This window comes from Diceros bicornis, chromosome 4 (assembly GCF_020826845.1).
Source record: "Diceros bicornis minor isolate mBicDic1 chromosome 4, mDicBic1.mat.cur, whole genome shotgun sequence".
NCBI classification, from domain to species: domain Eukaryota; kingdom Metazoa; phylum Chordata; class Mammalia; order Perissodactyla; family Rhinocerotidae; genus Diceros; species Diceros bicornis.
The window spans coordinates 33,286,269-33,308,359 of NC_080743.1; the positions used below are offsets into that span (position 1 = coordinate 33,286,269).

The 22,091-nt window shown below is 37.9% G+C and overlaps 1 protein-coding gene across 2 annotated transcripts in view; it reads right to left on the minus strand.

Moving 5' to 3' along the window:
• The window catches only part of DPYD (dihydropyrimidine dehydrogenase), a 776,746-nt gene extending 755,608 nt beyond the window's left edge, over nucleotides 1–21,138 (minus strand). For both annotated transcript variants that reach the window (XM_058538603.1, XM_058538604.1), the window contains exon 1: nucleotides 20,991–21,138. In XM_058538603.1, coding sequence (XP_058394586.1) covers nucleotides 20,991–21,029 — 39 coding nt within the window. In that variant the 5' untranslated portion in view covers nucleotides 21,030–21,138. The remainder of the gene's footprint in view (nucleotides 1–20,990) is intronic.
• Between the last annotated feature and the right edge of the window lie 953 nt (nucleotides 21,139–22,091).

Here is a 22,091-nt window from a genome sequence, read left to right on the forward strand (position 1 = left end):
TTATTTCCCACTATTGAGGCAAGAAACTTCTGCGTACTCAATGTCCTATGAATCATGAAGTTTTCCAGTCTGGCTGGTGGGAGCAAGCAGTATTCCCAGAGCAGTGTGAATGTCAGGCACTGTTCCTTCTAGTTCTCTCAGATTGTTCTTTACCCAGCCTTGGGTCCTATTTCTTACATTCATTTGCTGATCACTAATCTGCAGAAAACTCACTGAGGACCCTCTGCAGATCTCCAGGTTTCTCTCTGAGCAGTTCTCTCCTCTGTTACTCTGTTTTACAAACTCTAGCCGCCTTGGTCTCCCCAGACTCTCAGCTCTGTCTCCTCAACTGAGGGAGTCCACCAGGTTCTGTGAGGGTTCCCACTTCCTGAGCTGAAGCCTATAGACTCTCTCAAGATAGTAAGCTGGGGAAATACTGGGGCTCTCGTCATTTGTTTTCTGTCTCTCAGGGATCACTATCTTTTGTTGCCTAAAAGCTAGTGTCTTGAAAACCATTGTGTCATATATATATATGGTTTTCTTTTTTCTTTTTCTTTAACTCTTCCAGTTGGAAATGTATGCAGGAAAGCATTAATTCAGTAGGCCTGAGTTGCTTCAATCCTGCACATTGCAAAAAAGGCCTATTTTCAGAAGTGGTCCTTGACTCGCTCCTGGAAATCAAGCTGGAGATGCTGACAAGAGTCCTTTTGTATGCTTAAGGCCTTGGGCCATGCTATACCAGTCTGACTAGTTTATGTTAACAATGTGATTAATGACTGACATCTGCTTTTTCTCTGGTGATCTGGAGCTTGAGTAATTGACATCAGTCATGCAGCACTGTATGCCTATGTGGCCAATGCCCAATAAAAACCCTGGGCACTAAGGCTTGGTCAGCCTTGCTGGTTGGCAACACTTCACACATGTTGTCACACATAGTCACAGGGGGAATTAAGTGTGTTTTGTATAACTCCATTGAGAGAGGATGCCTGGAAGCTTTTGCTTGGTTTCCTCTGGACTTTGACCTATGAGCCTTTTCTCCTTGTTGACTTCAATCTATCTTTCATTGTAATAAACTGTACCATCAATATAATAACTTCTGAGTTCTGTAAGTACCTCTAGTGAAACAGTGAGCCTGAGAATGCTCTTGAGGACCCCTGACACAAAATGTAAATCCATTCCCTATTACTCCACCTTGAGCAGAAGTGGAAGTAGAGACAAGAGTACCATGTTTTAATGGCCACTCCCTCCGCACACAGCTTAACTTTGTAAAACACCTTGACAAAAAATATATAAAAGTTCTCAAAATGGCAATAAAGTGATTTCTCCACTCACTTTTATATTCAACTAAGTGCCAGCCAATGAGACATATTTAGAAGTGTAGGTCTTTTGGGAAATCTCACTAAAGGGAGGGATACACCCTTCTTTTCCCCTTCCTCCCTCCTTTTGGAGCTCTAGCTTCCAACTTGAACATTGAGGTGGACTGGAAGAGATCACCATGGAAAGAGAGAAACCTGTTGACAAGAAAAAGGTGCTGCATGCCCTGTATTACATATCTCTGGACTTCTTTACATGAGGAAGAAATAAATTACTGTCTTGTTTACCCCACTTTTATTAACTTTCTTCTAGAATATGCCTCATAATCTGGTTCTCACAGTGCCCAAGGTGATTCTGGTGGCCAACTAGGTGTGGGAAGTACTGATAGTCCAATCAACAAGGGAAAATATTCAGAGCCAGGCTGTATATAAATGTCAAAATGAAAGCATTTGGCTTATGTACTTAAAAGACAAATGGGAAACCACATCAGCATAAGTTAGTATTTTTCTTGAAATCCATCAAAATGTCAAAAATCCTAAACCAAAAATTACTCATTTCAAAAAATGATCAATGGAAATTTTGTTATGCCAGCACAGAAAAAAATGATTCATTTTAATCTCCATTGATTGACTGCTAATAGGTTTCTCCATTTTAACTGACATGAATTTTTTACAATATGGCATAATGATGTGAATAAAAATTTACCCAATGTTCCTTTGTAAACTGTTTTCTGGAAACCGTCCATAACCATCCCCTGTACACAACTCCCTCCGTTCAATCCACTCTCCCAACCAGGCTGTGTTAACCCCCTCCTACCAGGTTGTGGTAGATAACACACTTCTATCAATGGTCTCTGACTTAATTTCAGGATTTGTTCTCAGTCTAATATACATTTCAAACAAGAAAACAGTTTAACTCCTTTTTCTCAAAATTTTATAATGTCTCTTTTGAAAAAAATATTTAAGACACATTTTTCTAATGTTCTTGTATCAGATGACTGTTTACAGTAGCTGGTGCTGAATGGGGCCTTACACTATGCCAGGGACTTTTCTAAGTGTTTTACACACATTTTTCTAATGCTCTTGTATCAGCTGACTGTTTAGAGTAGCTGGTGTTGAATGGGGGCTTACACTATGCCAGAGACTTTTCTCAGTGTTTTTCTTTTCAAGCTGATCCTCACAACAATCTTATGATGACATTAGTATTATAGTTTCCAGTTTACAGATGAGGAAATAAAATCACAAGGAGGTTGCATAACTTGCCCGGGAAGTGACAGAAACTCTAACCCACAGGTATTGCTTCAGATTCTACACTGTTAATCACTGATCTGTACTTCCTCCGTGACCAGCAATAATATTAGCTTCTTATTTATTTTTAATGTTTGTAACTCAAAGATTGCTGTATATTTGTTGTAAGTAATGAAATCATTTTGCATTGGGGCCGATAACAATGTAAACAAGACCTGAAACAAGTCAGACTTAAAGAAAAGTCTATCATCTGTCTATTAGCCACAACATCTAACAAACTGCCTGGTACACACTGGTTATCTGTAGTTGGTTTAAATGAAGAGAAAGGGGCAAATCTTAGAAATATTGTTAAGGAAGCTCTAGCACGACTTGATGACAATGAATATATGTTGTGAAGAGGCAGAAACATAAATATACATCCCATGTCAGCAATTTGTGATTACAAGGGAAATGGCAACCACAGAAAATAAAAGTTGGGATAGAGAACTAGCTCAGGAAAAAATGCTCAATTCCTTCTGGCACATCACTTGAATATCGGTGTCATCTTGCAAATGACTTAAAAGCTAAAAAAAAAAAAAAAGACAGTGAAATATAGCATGTTTCCAATGCCTTTCAATTGTTGGATTTGAATTAAGTCCAGACATCTTATCTGAAAAGCTAATATTTTTCCTTAATTGTGAAGAAATCACAGATGCTCTGGTACGAAAAATACAGTTTATAACTCAGAAATGCCAAGTAACACTACTTCCATTATAATAGAAATTATATGATTAACACTTCAATTTATAAAGTTTTTTACCTACATTATTAGATCGTGTATTCCAACTGAAATCCACACTGTCTGAAATTTTCTTGTTTTTTTTTTTTGTGTGTGTGTGTGAGGAATATCAGCCCCGAGCTAACATCCATGCCAATCCTCCTCTTTTTGCTGAGGAAGACTGGCTCTGAGCTAACATCTATTGCCAATCCTCCTCCTTTCTTTCCCCAAAGCCCCAGTAGATAGTTGTATGTCATAGTTGCACATCCTTCTAGTTGCTGTATGCGGGACACCACCTCAGCATGGCCGGAGAAGTGGTGCGTCGGTGCACGCCCGGGATGCGAACCCAGGCCGCCAGTAGCAGAGCACGCGCACTTAACCGCTAAGCCACAAGGCCGGCCCCTGAAATTTTCTGTTTAAGTGCCAGTCTGCCCCTCTAGACTTTGAGCTTATTGAGTGTAATGACTGACTATGACTCATCTCAGTATCTTCAGTACCTTGTATAGGGAATAATATAAAGAAGGCTCGCAATGAATTGAACTGCATCTCCTTAGAGCGTTAGGGCCTCCATTTACAGATGGACCTAGTAAGGTGAAAGGACAACCCAAGTTAAAGGCAGTCAAGATTAGGACCAAGTCTCCTGACTCCATTACATCATTACATTCATACAAACATATTACTACAAAGAGGCTCCCAAATATTTTGAATTATCTACTATTTTTTATTGTCTCTGACCCTACTTCTGATTGGAAGTCATACATAAAAGTAGAAAGGAAGCAAGAATCAGGAGATGGATAAATAAATGACCAGAAAGAGGCATAAGAGGTCAGAAGTTCAGTGTTTCAGATTTATTGGATAAGGCTAGACTCTTTTATTTCCACAGGAAAGATTACATGATCCCTATATTTAAAATAATTCTTCAAGCATTAAAAGTTTTCCATTGCCATTGAAATACTCTTCATCTCAAGATGAGAAAATTATCACCATCACTTTCAATACAAAGCTTCTTACACTTCAGCTGTCATTTTACAGATTCATACTGAACATAAATTTTAAGCAGAGTTACATTGCTGGGTAATGAGTAATAATTTCACCAAATTAGTAGCATTCAGCTTCTAGTGAGATTTCTTTATTATTTTATTCATAGAATATTTTGTAAAAGGAGCATACTAAACAGAATCATCTACCTTTTAAGACTTTTCTTAAATGGGACATACCACTAGGAAACAATCAGCTATTATTCTCTATTTCAATCTAAACAACTGTAATAACTTCCAGGTGTTTGATAAAAGGCACTTCCCATCACTGTATAGGTCCACATACTTTCTATAAGCCTTTCTGACACTTAAACTTATTCAAGGGTATAAACATTTTTCTCAAGGATGATAGATACTAGGTTGTAATGAAGGTTATTGTCCTAGCATTGAAGAGAATTTGACTTAACAGAAGACACTCTGTGATGGAAATTAACAAAGTTGCTATGTAATTACCTAACAGGATTGATTGTGAGCAACATTCCTGCTATTTACACACTTGTTAACATTTAAGGAAGCAAAGGCTACAGGATTAATACATCTCTTGTAGCATTTACTATGAAGTGAAATTAAAATCTGAAGGACTAGATACAATTTGTTAAACAATATCACAAAAAATATAAATTCTCAGATTTCTTTTGCCTTAAAATTTATTACATTGAATATTTTTACATTGTAAAAAGTAAGTTTCACTTGAAGTGAAATTTAACCCTCCTAAAAATGCAGGTTATGAAAGTGGATGAAGCATTTGATAACTATATATATCTATATATATAAATGGTGTTTCTCACAATTTGTGGCCAATTCCGACGTAGAGCTTCTGCCATAAGCAGAATCTTGAAAAAGGCAAAACATATTAGTCTAGCAAAGCATTATATAACATGGGCAAGTCTGAGGAAATGTCCTGTGGTTATTAAATTAATTCTATTATTAGCATATCAATCGTGTTTTTTTAAATTATTCCTTGGAAAACTTTTCGTGGTACTATCTTACAATTCATCATTTTCACTTTCAAACCCATTATCTGGTAATTTAAATTAGTTTAAACTATAGGAGAGGAATCCAGGGATTGAAATATCCAGTGTTTTTAAATCTTAATTTAAACTTTAGGTGGCCTTTTAAAAAACTGTACTTTTCCAAAACGGCTAGGCAAATGGCCAAAGACAAAAATTAAAATGTCCAAAAATTTGGTAGATAAATAGCAATTCGAATCATATTAGAAGATGAATTAAAAACAGAAACAGTTAAAAGTGTTGCTTCTGGGGACTGGGAGAAGATGAGAAGGAATGCAGAGAAGCCAATGTTGTGCTGGACCCAGCTCCAATGGGCACTGGAGAGCCCATAGTTAACATCTCTTCCCAGCTCTGAATTTGAGGGCTTAAAACCTGCCACAGAGATGTGCTCATCCCATAATAATCAGCAGACACTACAAATCAGGGCTTCCCTGCTTTCGATTCCCTACTCTCAATTAGTTGTTTACCAGCAAGTCACTGGGAGGAATGGTAAAGAGCACCACTACTTTTCCTTAAAAGCTCTTCTTTATTTACTTTTTATTTTTATTTTGTGCATTCATTATACAGATAAAAATTAAACTACACTTAAAGATGCCACTATTTAGAAAGTGGGATAATTCAGAAATTATTCTACAGGAATCACTGGGCAACAAGGTGATCTTAACATTTCAGTGATGATACCTTAATAACAATGGAAAGAACTCAAAGTTCCATGTCAATCCAAAGTAGCTTCCATGGGTATTAAAAGACATTGCTGAGCTTGAGTAATAGCACGAGAACTTGTATAACTAGTTAATGTAATTTAATTTCCCCAGAAAAGTTGACTCAAAGAATGAAAGTTATCAAATCCAAATATTACATTTATTTTTAAGCCACAGGTTTTTATGGAGGTATGCTACGTTCAAATTAAGAAACTAAATAATCTCATAGATTCTTGATTTATTTCATTTTCAGATTAACTGAGAGCTAGACAAATTGCTTTGTTTTGAACATTGTAGTGCAAATTATAATCACACAATATGTACCTCTAAGTATTTTCCCTTGTAGCATCATCAATTCAAAATTGTACAGTACTAAAGATGCAAAAGGGGCAAGGGAATTAACTGTAGATCATACCCTTCTAACGACATTTTTTAAAATCTTCACATATGAACTGGTTGTCTTGATAGTGGCATTATTATTGCTATAAAGTAGAATGGCAAAAGAAAAAGTCCTTCAGTCCAGGGGTCCAGTGAATCCAAGTTTTATAATGCTTGTCTAAATGTACATAAACTAAAGGAAAAAAAAGAATACAGAGAATCCCAAAACCAATTCCAGGCTTGCAGTCCATTTTGCCTATTTCTTTTCCCTAATTTCTCCAACGAATAAAGAATCTGTCCTGTCAGAAGTCAAAGCAGCCTGGCAAAGGGCAGAACAGGTCAGTTGACATCATGTTGAGAAGTGATTGACGATATCTCATCCGCTCCCTCCACTGCAACCATCTGGCCTGTGGATTAGAAGCCATTCATACCTTGCTTCATTTACACATGTGAAGGACTCCTTGAAGAACTGAATATAAAACATCTTATTGGGAAATTCTGTGAATACAGACAGCGGGAAAAAATGAGGTAACGTTTGAAGGACTTCCCACTCCCATCCTTCTTTGATTCCTCATTTTCATGTCATGTATTTTAATGTATGAATAAACTGCAACATAAAACTGGACTCATATTCATAGGTTTTAGTTTCCAGTTCACTACTGACGTTAATCAAACCATTTAACCTTCCCATGCCCTTGGTTTCACCATTTCCGAAACTGATGTATCTTTGTAAGGCTAGAATCATGTTTTTAAGTGAGGCAGCAGCAAAAAAAAAATGCTGTGAGTGCACAAACCCACATTCACCCCACTCAACTCGAACTCTACCAGTTCCTGTACTTACACCTGTCTTATACTAGACCCATTTAGCCAGGACAGCCCTCCACCCCCATCCCTGGAAAGAGACACTTAACTCATTCTTTGGCCCCTGAATTATTGGAGATTGTATTGAAGGTGGGAGGAGATTGTAACAAAACTTAAATGAATTCCTTTGTTTCTTCTGAATTTATTAAATAAATTCAAAATGACGGTACAAAACTAAATCATTAAGCCACATGAATGTGAATTTATAATACGCATACTTTAATTCTAACACCATAATTTTGAACCATACCCCTAAGCACTTTTCACTTTCTGTCTTGATTTATAGCTATTTGTGAATTTGCCTCATCTTCTGTTCTGGTATCATAAACTCATTTAAAAGAGACGCATTTTTCTTTCCAGCCAGTCCCTACATAGTACCTAATACAGTGCCTAGAATTTAGCAGGTACTTGATAATTACTTACAAAATTGAATGAAGGTATATTCTGCTGGTAACTTAAGCTTTGGAAAAATATATATTTAATTTTTAGTATGGATTTTAAAAGTTATCTACTTGGTTCTTTGCCATATTTGATATTAAACATCTTTTCCCCTCATTCAAGGACTGTACATGTCTGTAACTTAAACAACTTCCTGATAATATCAGCTTACATTTGCATTTACTCTTAATTCATTTGTTCAAAACAATAATACTATGAAGTACACAGGACAAAGATTATCATCTCCATTTTATAGACAAGAAATCAGCTTAAGTTCACAAAGCTAAAAAGTAGCAGAACTAAGACTTTAATAGCATACATAGGATTCTTTAAAATATATTATGATATTTAACCCTAATTACTTCCTTAAACTATGAATTTGAATTTAATAAAGATCTTCTCTCTTAAAAATGTTAGATAAGGGACCAGCCCAGTGGCGTAGTGGTTAGGTTCCCATGTTCTGCTTCAGCAGTCCAGGGTTTGCCGGTTCGGATCCTGGGCACAGACCTACTCACCACTCATCAAGCCATGCTGAGGCAGTGTCCCACATAGAAGAACTAGAAGGACCTACAACTAGGACATACAACTATGTAGAGGGGCTTTGGGGAGAAAAAAGAAAAAGAGGAAGATTGGCAACAAATATTAGCTCAGGGCCAATCTTCCTCCAAAAAAAAATGCATGATTACAAAAAAAAAAAGATAACCCCAGCCTCACTATCTCTACTTCCAAAGTATCTTCCCTTCTTCTCTTTTCTCCTTCCATAGACATCCTAGCTTCTTCACTATGCATACCAAAATTCATACCAATTCACTCTAATCTCTGCCTCCATAGTCGTATGGCCATCTTTTTTCACATATCGTCACATCATCTTTCTTCTGTGTTCTACTCCTTATGAATTCCATACTCCTGACATCTACCAACCCCTTGGTCACCAAACCACTCTCTGCCCCAACAATGAGAAGTTAACACTGAGCTCTCTCGTCCTTCACTCCCTCTATTCTTTACAGCAGTCTTAGTGACTTCAACAGCCACTTGGATCATCCAGCATCTGCCTCTTCCTCAACCATTTCACCACCAGTATTTTTTTTCCTTCCACACCACCTCAGCCACCATCTCCCTTGGCTATATTCTTGTGCTTATTATTAATTATTGTACCATCTCCAAAAGATTTATTTCAAACATATTACTCTAATTTTCACCTCTTACACCATTCCACCTTCCAGCAATTCTTTGACCTTATTGAGATAGCCAATCCATTGAGCAAACCCCGGGTATCCTCACTAGCCATCTTTTCCCTATTATCCCGACTTGCCTCAGATCAGATTCCATGACCCACCAGTATGACTTCTTCACAATACACTTAATTCCATGGTCCTCTCTCATGCCAACTTTATTACCCAGGCAAATCTTAACCCAATTAAGTCCATCTCTTGAACTACTCTTTGTCTGAACCCAAGCAGCTAAAAGCAGCTAGAGAACTCACAACTATGTTCACTGCTCTCATGTTAAATTCTTGACAAATTTCAAATGGAAAGCAAACACTGCCTAACAATCCTACTATACTTTCCTATTATTTTCTTTCTCCCACTTTCCAGAAAGTCTATTCATATTTTCATCTATATCCTGTTTTCCTCTTAACATCAGTTAATGATCTTGCCTTATACTCTTAATGAATAAATAAAAACCATCAGATCAGAACTCCTTCATCTTCCCACCACCCAATATACCACACTCTGCCTTCCATCTCACTCTAATGCTTACATTATCAATCCTATTCCCTGTCACCAAAAGAATCCTTTTATACAGGTAATCATCCCCTCCGTGTCCCTCAACACTGGTGTTCCTTTCTACTGGATCTCTTCATCAGCATATGTATGTACTCTATCAGCCCTCTCCAGCTACTTCCCTATTTCTGTGTTTGTCTTTACAGCAAAACTTCCCCCCCAAGTTTTCTAATGTCATTGTCTCACTTCCTTACATCTTGTTCTCTTCTCAACCCATTCTCATTGGGCTTCTTTCTCCAAGCTAGCTTTGTCAAGCTCACAATTTCTCCCTATTAACAAACTAAAAAGGAATCTTTTATACCCTCATCTTACCTTCTCAACAGCAATTAAGAGAGATGACAATAACACTTTTCCTCCTTCCTTAATTTCTGTGATACCAGAGACTCCTTGGCCACTGTCTCCTCTTCTCAATGCCTAAATCCCCAGCCCCTTGTTTAGCTCCACTGTCTCTAAATGATCTTACTCAGCCCCAAGACTTTAAACACCACCTTTATATCAATAGTTCCTCCATTTCCACCTCTAACTAGGACCTCTTTACTGACCTCCAGATGCTTCTTTCCAGCTGCCTATGTGATATCTTTATTTTGGTATCGAATAAGGATTTCAAGTTTAATGCCATTAAATACAACATTGGACCTCCCCTACATCTGTCACTTCTTTTTGCTTCTTATACTAAATTCAATCCCACCTATTTGATTTGCTTTCTTTTTTCCTCAAAAGCCATGTCAGACTCCATGTGGTCTTTCAGGTTTGAGTTCAAATGTCACCTCCACAAGTAGGCCTTCTCTGACTGCCATATATAAAGAAGGCCTTACCAATCATTCTGCATCATATTATTCTGGTTTACTTTTACCAAATCTCATGATAATATCGGAAATTACTGTACATTGTAAATTTTTTTTTTACTGCCTATTATTCCTCTACAGTAACGCACTGTCATTAAGAGCAGAAATCTTTTCTGTCTTGTTTGCAGTATGTTTCCAAAATCTAGACCAGTGCCTGGAAATTAGTAAATATTTTTGAACGAACAAAAGAAAAAGTTACAGGAAGTTTCCGTGTTTTTAAAACACCAAAAAACATTATCAAAGAGACAGGAAGGCCATTGGAGTCAAAACAGTAATTGGTAGCCATTATTAATATTTTAATAGGCTAACATTAACTGCACACTTGCTACATGTTGGAACTATTAAAAGTGATGAACATGTAGTATTTCCTTCAACCATACAACAATCCTATAATATAGGTACTATTTCTGCCCCCAATTGTATAGATGAGGAAATTGAAACAAAGTTTTAAGTTATTTGCCAACATCAAAAACTAGTAAGTGGCAGAGCTAGGATATGAACGTTAGCATTCTAATTCCAGAAACTACCCTCTTAACTGCTAATTTATGCTACACATTCATTATAATTAAAATAAATAATCATCCATTATATATTATCAATAACTACTATAACAGATTGTATCTACTGATCTATTGCTGTTTCTTAACTTATCTGAAGTTAGTTTTAGTGGATTGTATGCTTCCAAAATACTGATTTTGTTGTGATTTTATAATTAGTATTTAATTTTCTTAAAATCTATGATATTTCTACTTTTCTTATTTCTTTTTTCTCTTATTTTACTCTTACATTAAAATTCTGTTAAAATAATTTGTTTAAAAGAAAATCCAAACTATTTCAAAACACGGAAAAAATATTCAAATTTACCAATATTCAAACAAATGCAAATTAAACCAATGAGACGGGAGTTTTCACCAAATTGTTTATTAAAAAATTTTAAATATTATTAACATTGAAAAGGGTATCATTTCATACACATTCATATACTGATAGCAGTGGTATGAACTGATACTACCTGGATAACAACTCGAAAATATTTCAAATCCTTAAAACAGTCCTAAGTACCAGTGATAATTTCCCTTCTAGAATCCTTGCATAATAGTGTGGTCTTAAACAAGTATAAAGAATATTTTAAAGTTTTATTAATGTCTTGGGGTAGAGGGTTGATGGGCAGTAATTTTCATGAACCATATAAGAATTTTCTTCTGCAAATGTTTTTATCTCTTTCAAAGACAGAGGCTTAAGCATAACAACGTTCAGAGTTCAGGCTGCAAGTAAATTTTAGCTTTAAAATGTAGCATGAATCAACAGTTGTTTTGGTTAACACATCTAATACAGAAGAATGTTTCATTTTAATAAATTTGTCACTGTGAGGTGCCGGTCCCATGATGTAGTGGTTAAGTTTTGCACGCTCCGCTTCGGCAGCCCGGGTTCACGGGTTTGGATCCTGGGTGTGGACCTACACCACTCTTCAGCCATGCTATGGCGGTGACCCACATATAAAGTGGAGGAAAACTGGCACAGATGTTAGCTCAAAGCTGATCTTCCTCAAGCAAAAAAAACAGGAAGATTGGCAACAGATGTTAGCTCAGGGCTAGTCTTCCTCAGGAGAAAAAAAAAAATTTGTCACTGTGAGAAAAAATGTCATTTTTCTGTGAGATAAGTGTCATTTACACTCACCATCTCTTTCCTCTTCCTGAGTACCATAAGGAAAAGAAAAATAAAAAAATTGTACACACACATGTGCCTGTGCATACGTACACACACACACACACACACACACACACAACCACTCATACTTCTAATGTAAAGGCCTAGGTTAAAAGAATTCTTTGAGAAGCTGGTCTGCCAGAGCGGTTTGGGGGGACGAGGGGGTACAGTATAAAAGTTTCCATCCTTGGTCACACATTGGGACATCTGCAGTTGGTGTTATATTTATTCATTCATGATAAAAATCTGAGATTTATCCATTCAAGATAACAACCTGAGCCCTAACCTTATTCTTCCTTGTTCTCAGGGCAGAAAAAATAAGGAACCTTCAGGCAGCCAAGTCATGATCTAGAAGGAAGCATCAGGTCAGCACTGAGTTCAAATGAAGTCACATTCATAGCAAGGGAAACTACATCCAGATGCCTGAGCGTTCTGAGCCTTGTATCAGTGCTGGAAGGATAAGGCAAATGGGTAATTGGTTCCCATTCCATTTTGTCCTTTCTGCCTTTGCACCTAAAATTGGGCCCCTTTTCCTTCTTAAAAACACTTTTTAAAAGACACTTAATGCAGCTGAATCATGTAGGGTGGAAGGGCAGAACTGAAATGCACTATATATTATTGAAGCCAACCCTCTCAAGCGTATTTACAATACGTTTTAAGCAAAAAAAAAAAAAAAAAAAATTGTTGAAGCATTATTCTTAATAACTACTACTAAACACAAAGTAAATGTCTTATAATACAGGGGAGGCTTGCATAAATTTTGGTATCTCTGCTCCCATGGAATCTCATGCTGCTACTTAAAACCAGTTAAAAAGTTAGCAAGAATATGGGGAAATACTTCTGATACAATAAGAAAGCAAATGTAAAATTGTATATGATCAAAACTATTTAGGGAAAAAAACCCTCATGCATAGGAAAGAAAAGTACTAAATCAATATCAACATGGCTGTTTCGGGTGCTATAACTATTTTCTTTTCACTTTTTTTGGCATCCTTCAAATCTTCTGTAATGATGATAAAAAATAATTAAAAATTAAATCAGAGGAATGAAAAAAAGTTTAATGAAAGTTAATCCAAAAAAAGAGAACATTTTGCTGTGAAAGTTGTCATGCCTTAACCCTAGGGATCTATGAAGGGAAGTGAATGTCTTTCTTCTTTGAATTACGGAGGATTTCAAATGTTTTACCCCAGCACTCCCCAATATTTGTCAGGGAAGAGAAGGTCCCCAAAGCTTTGAGGTCACTGTGGTGGAAGGAGTCAGACAAAGGTAACCTGAATTCCCTGTGGGGCTGGGGACCCCACTGTTGATACTCTGGTTTCACTGACAGTAATCAATCAACAAACATACTGGACAAACTGACTTCGAGAGTCCCATCTCCTTTTTGGAATATCTGGTCTTAAATTCTACTTCGAGACAGCATGATCTACAAGACACAAAATATGAATCTATTAATTGCAGATCACGCTCACAGAACTCCAGCCATATATAGCAGGATCGGATTTTTTCTGTATGCTCAGGAGAGATGTAGATTTAGCTCATTCATTTGATTAAAGAAGAAAAGGAAGCAGGCAAGCATGAAGAAAGTTAAAAAATCAGGTGAATAAGTCTATCAAATCCACATGGCTGGTATAAATGTATACTTAATCCTACCTAGCATGTAAAAGAGAGTGGCTATGACAACACCACCTCTGCATCTCCTTAATATGATCACTCAGCAGGTGACATGTCCAAACAATTTCACCATTGCCATATTTCATTACAAACCATCCTTAAAAGACTGATCAATAGCAAACTCATTGAGGAATCACAAACTCTTCATAGTGGTTGAATGATTTCCACAAGGTCAGAGAGCAAGGGATCCAACATGTAGAGCAAAATATCCCCAGGCCTGTCCCGTATCCCAGGATACTTATTTCAACTAACATACAGTAAATACACCTTCTCTTCTATTATTTTGCTGAAGATTTTCACATGGCCTTTACATGAGACATACTAACACTTTTCAAGTTTTAACATGCTACTATAGTCAATTTTTAATACCATTCAAAGGATTTCACAAAGATTAAACAAACGATCTACTTAGATGAGTCAATCCTGGATAGGTAAAACAAGTTGAAAATTGGGGGCTGAAGTTTTGGGAGGGAAGTGAAAGTTGAGGGGGTGATGTGGGGAGGATCAACAGAGAGTGGTGGGTAATAAAATATGAGGGGAGGGTGAGGTGCAGTCAGGGCTCCATCCATGAGCGCCATCCATATAAATCAGGCCTGGAGCTGACATGTAATTTTGTGTGAGTCCCCTGAGAAGTGGCCCTCAGGGCTTCATTATTGATGAAGAGATTTTTCTTCAAAGTGGCCCCGTCAGGAATGCCTCAAGGGGACATTCATAAGCACTCATAATATCAATTTCCAAGCACCTGGGAGGTAGGGACGCAGACTGTCTCTTTAATTATTATGATAGAGGTAGAGGATAGTGAGAATGCTATTACACAACCAAGCTGAAAATCTCAAGGAAATAAAATTATTATAACCTAGTATAAAAAGTTTATTATCAGAGTCATCTTTCAGAAAGGGCATGCTTTACCTTTTCCTGGTGCAAAATAGGTTGATCTCCAACTCCCTCCTTCCTAGGAGTTAAAAATCTTATTTATGAACAAATACAGTGGGTGCAGGGATGCTTAGAAGTCTAGAAAAGACTTTCTTTGAAACTAATATGCTTGCTTACAGAAACTGTGAGCTTAGCCCAGTTTGTACAAAGAGATACCTGAGCTGGGTTTTTTTAATAATTGTGTAGGGATTTCCTTTCGGAAAAGGTTACCACCAAATCCCTTCCAAATATCCTTGAGAATGCCAAGGAAAATTTTCACCCATACATCGGCCCTGATGTAGTCTCAAAAACACACAGAAAAACACTGAAGAATCATTCTATATGTACCCTGCAATAAAGCAGCAAGGGTTGGGGGGGCAGGGGGGGTGGTCAGCCCTGGATTTGAATCCTACTCTCTTGTGCATTAGATGTGGATAATCCTGCAACGGACAAAGCCTATGCCACATACTTCCTTCAAATCTCCTGCAGCTTAAACAAGAGGGCTGGCAATAAATACAGTAGGTATTAAAAATATTTTTTAAATAGAAATAAAAAGCAAAATGAAGTAGGTCTTTTTAATTTGACCTGAATATCAGAAACTCCCCCATCTGGTAATCCTGACAAACAGAATTCAGTAACTTTCTCATAAGACACATCTGCAACATTTTTGAATCTGTAATGAGTCCTGTTCATAACTCTTTTAACTTCATTAACTCTCTCCTCCCTCACATATTTTAAAAGACTTCAGTACCACTAGTTGATTCTTGGAGTTGAACAAAATTCTAGCCAAATGACGTTTATATAACACCCATGATATATGCAATAAAAATATTTAAAATAACTACTGCCATTTAAAAAGTAAATATTTTATGTGACAGATGCTGAGGCATTATATGTACATGACTCCAATTAATCCTTACAGCTAGTGCATGAAATAAATAAGATTAAATCCAATTTACAGACGAAGAAATGACAGTCCAGGAAAGAACTTGAATGCAATCACACAAATAAAAAAATAATAGAGCCAGGATTTGAACCATTATATTTTAATATAATGTTATTGTTTTTGTTTTTTTAACTAACCATGAAATAAAGCTTGACTTTGTGAAATACAAAATAAATAACTTTACACAAAAGTACTTAGTTCCTAACATCAGTGGTGAACACTCTAAAAGAAAAGTTATACATTGAGTTAAATGCAGATGTTTCATATCTACTGGTGTAACATTTTAATTAAAGTTACTGGAAGCAGTAATAATTATAAGCCACAGGAAAGACATAATCCTATTAAGAGTTATCTCAGTAGTATAATTGGCTCCAGGATATCTGTGAACACCCACACTATTGATGTTTGAGGCCAAAAAACACCTTCTGTCTTGATATGGAGGATTAAGAGCAAATGAAGTCCAGAAGGTAAACATGTCACATTTGAACATCAGAATCCTGATTTTAGATAAATTTATAATCTTAGAACGCCTTATTAAATATTTTTGAATTAAGTCAGGGAATAAATGACAGAGAATTTTCTTTACAGTTTTAAGGAGTGGAGGTTTCTGCTACATATTTGTCAATTGTGTCCATATAGCTAAGAGGCAGAAAAATAAATGGGCCAATCCTACTTTTCAATCTCCTCTTTAGCTGCATTGAAGCATAGACCATACCACATCTTTTATCATATTTTCTTTGTCATATTATTTTTGACAATTTTTTTTCAGTCTCATTGTCTTATTTTAGTGTTTCTAATCTTGTAACTTAAATTTATGCTAATTATTAGAATTCTGCCACAGTGACCAGACATGTTTACTTTAACTGGAAGGTCTATTTTTCAGCTCTTGTGTTGTTGCCTGTGTATATAGAGAGCTTGGTGAAATGTTGTATTCAAATAGTTAAGAAAAGATACAGCTGCTTAAAGATCATTCAATTATCTCAGCATTTTGACTCTAGATTTTGTTGGTATTCTTATTAATTCCTTCCTGTTAATGTTCAGCTTTCCAAAACTGGATTTTTCTTCCAGAATGTAAGAAAGGAGGTTATTGAATTCTAGGACATTTTTACAATAAGCGATCAGTCAACATGACCTGCTATGATTAAGCAGATCCAATCTAAAAACCTCCCCAGTGATAGACTCATCATTAGTCATTAATCTCACAGTTTGTAATTAAACTACTGACACTAGTTCTGAATTTATGTGCCAGAGGTAGAATTTTTTTTTAACTGTGGCAATATATATACGACCATGCTGAACTAAAGAAATGTGTAGTACCTTAAAACTATAAGGATCTATCGCTGGAATAAACTAACTCTCCAATCACATAATTAGACCCATTTCTACTGCCCAGCTAAATTCCTTAGACAGGAGAAATACTTCAAAGTGAAACTAAGCATGGTCCATGGGACAGCTTAAAGTAGGGAGGACAAATACATTTTTAACAACTCAAACTCACAAAATAGGTTTAAAGCTAAAAAATTTGAAAGTAAAAAAAAAAAAGCTTTAAAAGCTTTAGCAAGTGAAGGTAGCATTTCCATAGATCTGTGGTGCCCAATCAATAAAAGGAAGCAGACAAGAAAGGACTGTTATTTACACATTGAGTAAAAAAAACATAAATTTAAATAAATAAATAAATAACCCATAGCGTCTGCAAAGCTAAATCCTTATTCTCTCCTGTGGATCTATGGCCCTTCTCCTTCCCCAGGGGCAAAAGCAGTTATGATAAAGAGTATTCTGAAATATCCTTTGCCATCTCCACCAATACATAACCCATGCCTTTCCTTGTTTCAAAATGCTCCTTAAAATTTACTTTCTCCAAGTTGTTTCCATTATACTCCCGTTTTCCAAATCTATCTTTTTATTATCTTATTTTCTTAATTAATAAACACAGAAAATTCTCAATTATCTTCTCAAATGAATAGAAGCCATAGTATCAGTAATTCAGAAACTGTTTCTATTTGACTCGAAATGTATTGTGATTTTGTGGACAATGGACTGAAATCCCTTTTTTACTCATGGTAAATTTGAAATGAGTTTATAAGCCTTTAATACTCATTAACTGATAATTGAAGGGAATGGACCTTGACTTGTGATTGCAGAAGAAGTAGAGTGGTAGGTAGTAATTTAGTTTGTCTTTAAATGCATACCAAAATTATTAGTATTCAAAGAGTTAAAAGCTGGCTGCAGCTGCATACATTTTCCTTTGGCTGTACTTTTATTGTATATTCTCAATTATCCATGTCAGTGAAGAGGAACAAGACAATGAACAAAGGTAAATTCTTACAAAATCATTCTAACTTACTTTTAAATGTGCAGATATTGACATTATACCAGTTATCAATTCAAACTAAATGAAGTACCGTGAAAGCACTGCTGAGGTCAGAGAAACTGATCAATGTCTGATATTCACCTTCTTTGAAACCTTCCCAGGAGAACTGGTAGTCAAAAGTCATCCTTGACAAAATTCAGCTTTATCCAAAAAGTAAGTCCACAAAGTAAAATATCTTTTAAAAGTATATAGCTACCATTAGTGACCCTTAGAATATTAATCACTTCATTGGCAGTGATTTTCCTGATATTTTTTCTGTATCTATCTTTATTTTTTAACATGTTTTTGGCTTTTCCTGACAAGAAGACGTCAACTTGTGACATTTATTATCTTTTCTATTATTATTTTCCCTACTTAACAGATTAGGCAAATATGATTCAAAGAAGTGAGGTAACTTGCCTAAAGTCACACAGCTAAAAAGGCATGCAACTAGACCTCAGCCCTAGGCAGTCTGCTCCAGATCCCAGGCTCTGAACCACATTAATGTGTCTGGAAAAAAACTTCATTTTTCACGTAACTTCTGCCATTAATACAACGACAACAATTTTTGAGTACATGAGCTAGGTTCTGTTGCCTAATTATCTACTAATGCATCCTTGCTACGCCTATCTTCCAACCCAGAGGTATTCAAGTTTTGGAGTGTGGTGACCTTCTGATTGTTTTTCATGCTCCCAATCCTTCAAACTCTGATTTGATATTGGATTGAGGCTAGAAATTATGGCATGAGCACACAAAGCAACTCTGTATATCTCAATAACTTTTTTCCTCAGAAACAAAGATATTTCTTGGCTGCTTCACTGAAATCTGAGGTTTTGTGGGTAGCTTATGGAAAAATTAAATCACTATTATAGTGGGTTGTCACCATCACCTTCTGTTCTTTTCACATTTATCAAGTGAACATGTACTCTGTTTCATACCAATAATTTTTTTTTAAGATTACTTGCTTCTCCATGCATTTTAGACTAAGGCAAAGGTTACAATCAGATCAATCTCTAGACAATGATTTTAATGAATTCATGCAAGGAAGGCAAATCAAATGTATGCATTCAAATTTGATTGAAAACTGAGCTTTTGTAATTCATTCTGATTCTTCAAACAAAAATGAACTTTGGTGAGTCAACAGAATCAACTGAGACACCTATGCTTAAATGTATTTTTCTTGGCTTAATGTATTTTTCTAGGCTTAATGTATTTTTCCTCACTGTATTATATTTTCATGATTAATTTCACGCTCTTTCATGGTACTCCAGCTCATGAACCATGGGTATTACTTTGAGAAAAAAGTAAGGTACTGTGTCTGATGAAAGATGTTACTGTTTAAAGTGTGTTGCATATATGAACTACATAAAAGCTGAAAAAGTTTGAATACCACTATTCTAGGTTATAAGTAATATCAGGCAGACTAGTCACATAGACTAAGGTTAGATCAAGGTAAGTGCAAGGGCATGGACTTCTTAAACGGTCTTCGTTGAAACAATACACGAAATCAAGCCAGTCATTTAACGTTTCACCGGCATCTTTTGCCTTGTGTAATGTGGCTAAGAACTGATTTCAAAGACAACTGCAAGAGACATACAGAGAAAGAAATCAGTTAAGCAGACAACGTACCATTCTGAAATTCAAAAGCCAAAAGCCACCTGCCCTCTGACACTCTTATCTCTGAAATCAGTACCCTCTGAATGCTGTCTGAAGTGTGCCATTTGACTTAGTAAAAAAAGGATTTGGTTAAGTTAAAGTAACAAGGACCAAAAAGGACCAATGACATAAATCAAGTATTTTTTACCCTAAGCACACATGAATAAATACTGGGTTAAATACATCATATTGATCAATATGAAAAAGTAAACTATCCACAAGAGAAACCACAAGTAAATTAACCAGAGATGTCCACATAATATACTATGGCTCTTGTCACTAAAATGGATTTTTCAAACCAATATACAGAGTCTGCAGAAAACACTACTACCTTCCCCCAAACAGAATACAAAGTTCCTTCAATCAATGACAGAGGCAAAACATGGCAAAAGCAGCTATTCTGCAAACAGGTGGTTTTAAACTTTTACTTAAGCCACTGAAAAGAAATAAGGGAAAAAAAATTTTGTCATTTCTAAAGATAACATACACGCTTGCAAACAGACACATTTTACTAGAACAGGAGACTCAAATAAAGAAAAGCCCCAAACAAAACACAACAAAAAACTAAAAAGCAGTCTATCTTAGCTCAGAAGGGCTAACATTGGCTTAGCATGTCTAAAATCACAGTTGATAATTAAATCCTTCTCATCTCTTACAGAAAGGTCCTAGGGAGAACTCAAAGGAAAGGGTCATGTCACTTCTGGTAGAACCTTATTCACAGGAAAAAAGATGACATTTTTACAGAAAAAGAGTGCAAGAGAGAATCAAAAAATCTGCTGAGGAGACAAAAACAGTTTATGTTTTTCTACCGGCACTGCATTTTTCACGTTCTCAATACTTTATTCCATTCTTCCCAGTGTTAAATTATTTCATAAGAAATACTATGGCTAGCGGAGACCGCTATAGCTGACAAACAGATCTCCTTTATTTCTGTACTCCACCTTTCCAAATATTCAGGATTCAGCTGTTGGAGGTGGGGGCAGCAGACAGGTGTCCCGAAAAGCACACAGGGGGCAAAAGGGGACGTGCGGAGTAGATCGGGTGGGAAGTGGGCGCTCCTACCCTCCAGAGTCCACCTCTCTCCAACTCTTGTGGTTCTTCAGTCACTGCCACTCGGGGCAGCACAAGACAGGCTTCCTGAACTCCTCTCCGAAGTAAAGAGCCAGGTCCCAACCCAAAGGGCGCCCTTCCAGTCGCGGGACTCCTGCACTTCTCCCCGGCCTGCCCCCGCGGGGCTCCGGCCCCTCGCTCCTCCGCCTCCCCCCCAACCCTCCTGCCGAAGCAAAGTTTCCCGCGTCTCCCACTCTTGCCCGGGCGCGGCGGCTGCCCGGGCGGCCTCCCGGACACCCACCACCGGGCCCCCTCCCGCCCCAGGCGACCGGGCGCGCAGTCAGTACCTCGATGTCGGCCGTGTCCTTGCTGAGCACGGGGGCCATGGCAGTGCCTACAGTCTGCAGTCTCCCAGAGACAGACCCTCCCTGCGTCCTCAGGCTCCAGACTGAGACCGAAGCGACAGCTTGCCCGAGCGCCCGGGAAATCGGAAGCGCAGGGTCCGCGGCGCTGGGGCGGGGCGGGGCGGGCGCGGGCGGCGACGCCCCCGGGGCGGGGCTGAGCGCGCGGCCCCGCGGCTCCGAGCGCCGGGCGCAGACGGCCGAGCGGCGGGGACAGCGGCCGGGCCTCGGCCGCCGGCCCGCCCCCCGCCCCCCGCCCTGGCGGCTGGTTTCCTTCGGCTGGCGGAAGAAGGGCGGGAGGGAGTGCGCGCTCGGGGGACTGGCCTTTGCTCTAGAAACTGTAAAAGGCTGAACTAGGTAGGCGGGGCCCGATGTGAGACCCACTGGATTAAAGGTAGAAACTGTGGGCGCCCTAAGGAACAAATTGCCCCTTTTCTTTCCTTCCGCACGACCCCCCGAGGTGCAGAAACATTGTCTTATGGGCCACTGCATCTTCAGGAACTCCTCAGGGAGGAGGTAATCAGTGTTCCTCCATCCACCCAACAAATAGGCGAGCAGGGCGCTGGGCTGCAGTGGGGAAGGCGAGAGAGAGCACGGGTCTCCGCGAGGGGCCCTCGCGACGGGGGCGGGGAAAGGGGGCACCAGCGGGGAGAGGCGAGCGAACGTTCTACAGCCGGAAGCGGCAAGTAGTCAGTGCCGTAGGTTGTACAAAATCAAGATTGTATTTTTGCAGGACAATCCGTTTTACTCTCTATTTTAAAAAATAATTATTCTAAAATGTGAAGCTCTTTTGAACAATTGTTCTTTATGTTTAGTTCCCGAGTTTGCTGCGCGGAGGGGAGCGATTTCATTTAGAGATGGCCTCAATCCAGAAAATAGTCACCTCGTCTTTGAGTATATCTGACCACCAGACCTCCCGCCTCTCTCCTGCAGTTACACAGATGCATAGTCCTCTCTTCTCACGACATTTCCTGCTTACTTCTATTAAGGCTTTTATCACACTACTTAATCCTCTTGGTTAGATTGTGAGCACCTTGGAGTCAAGTA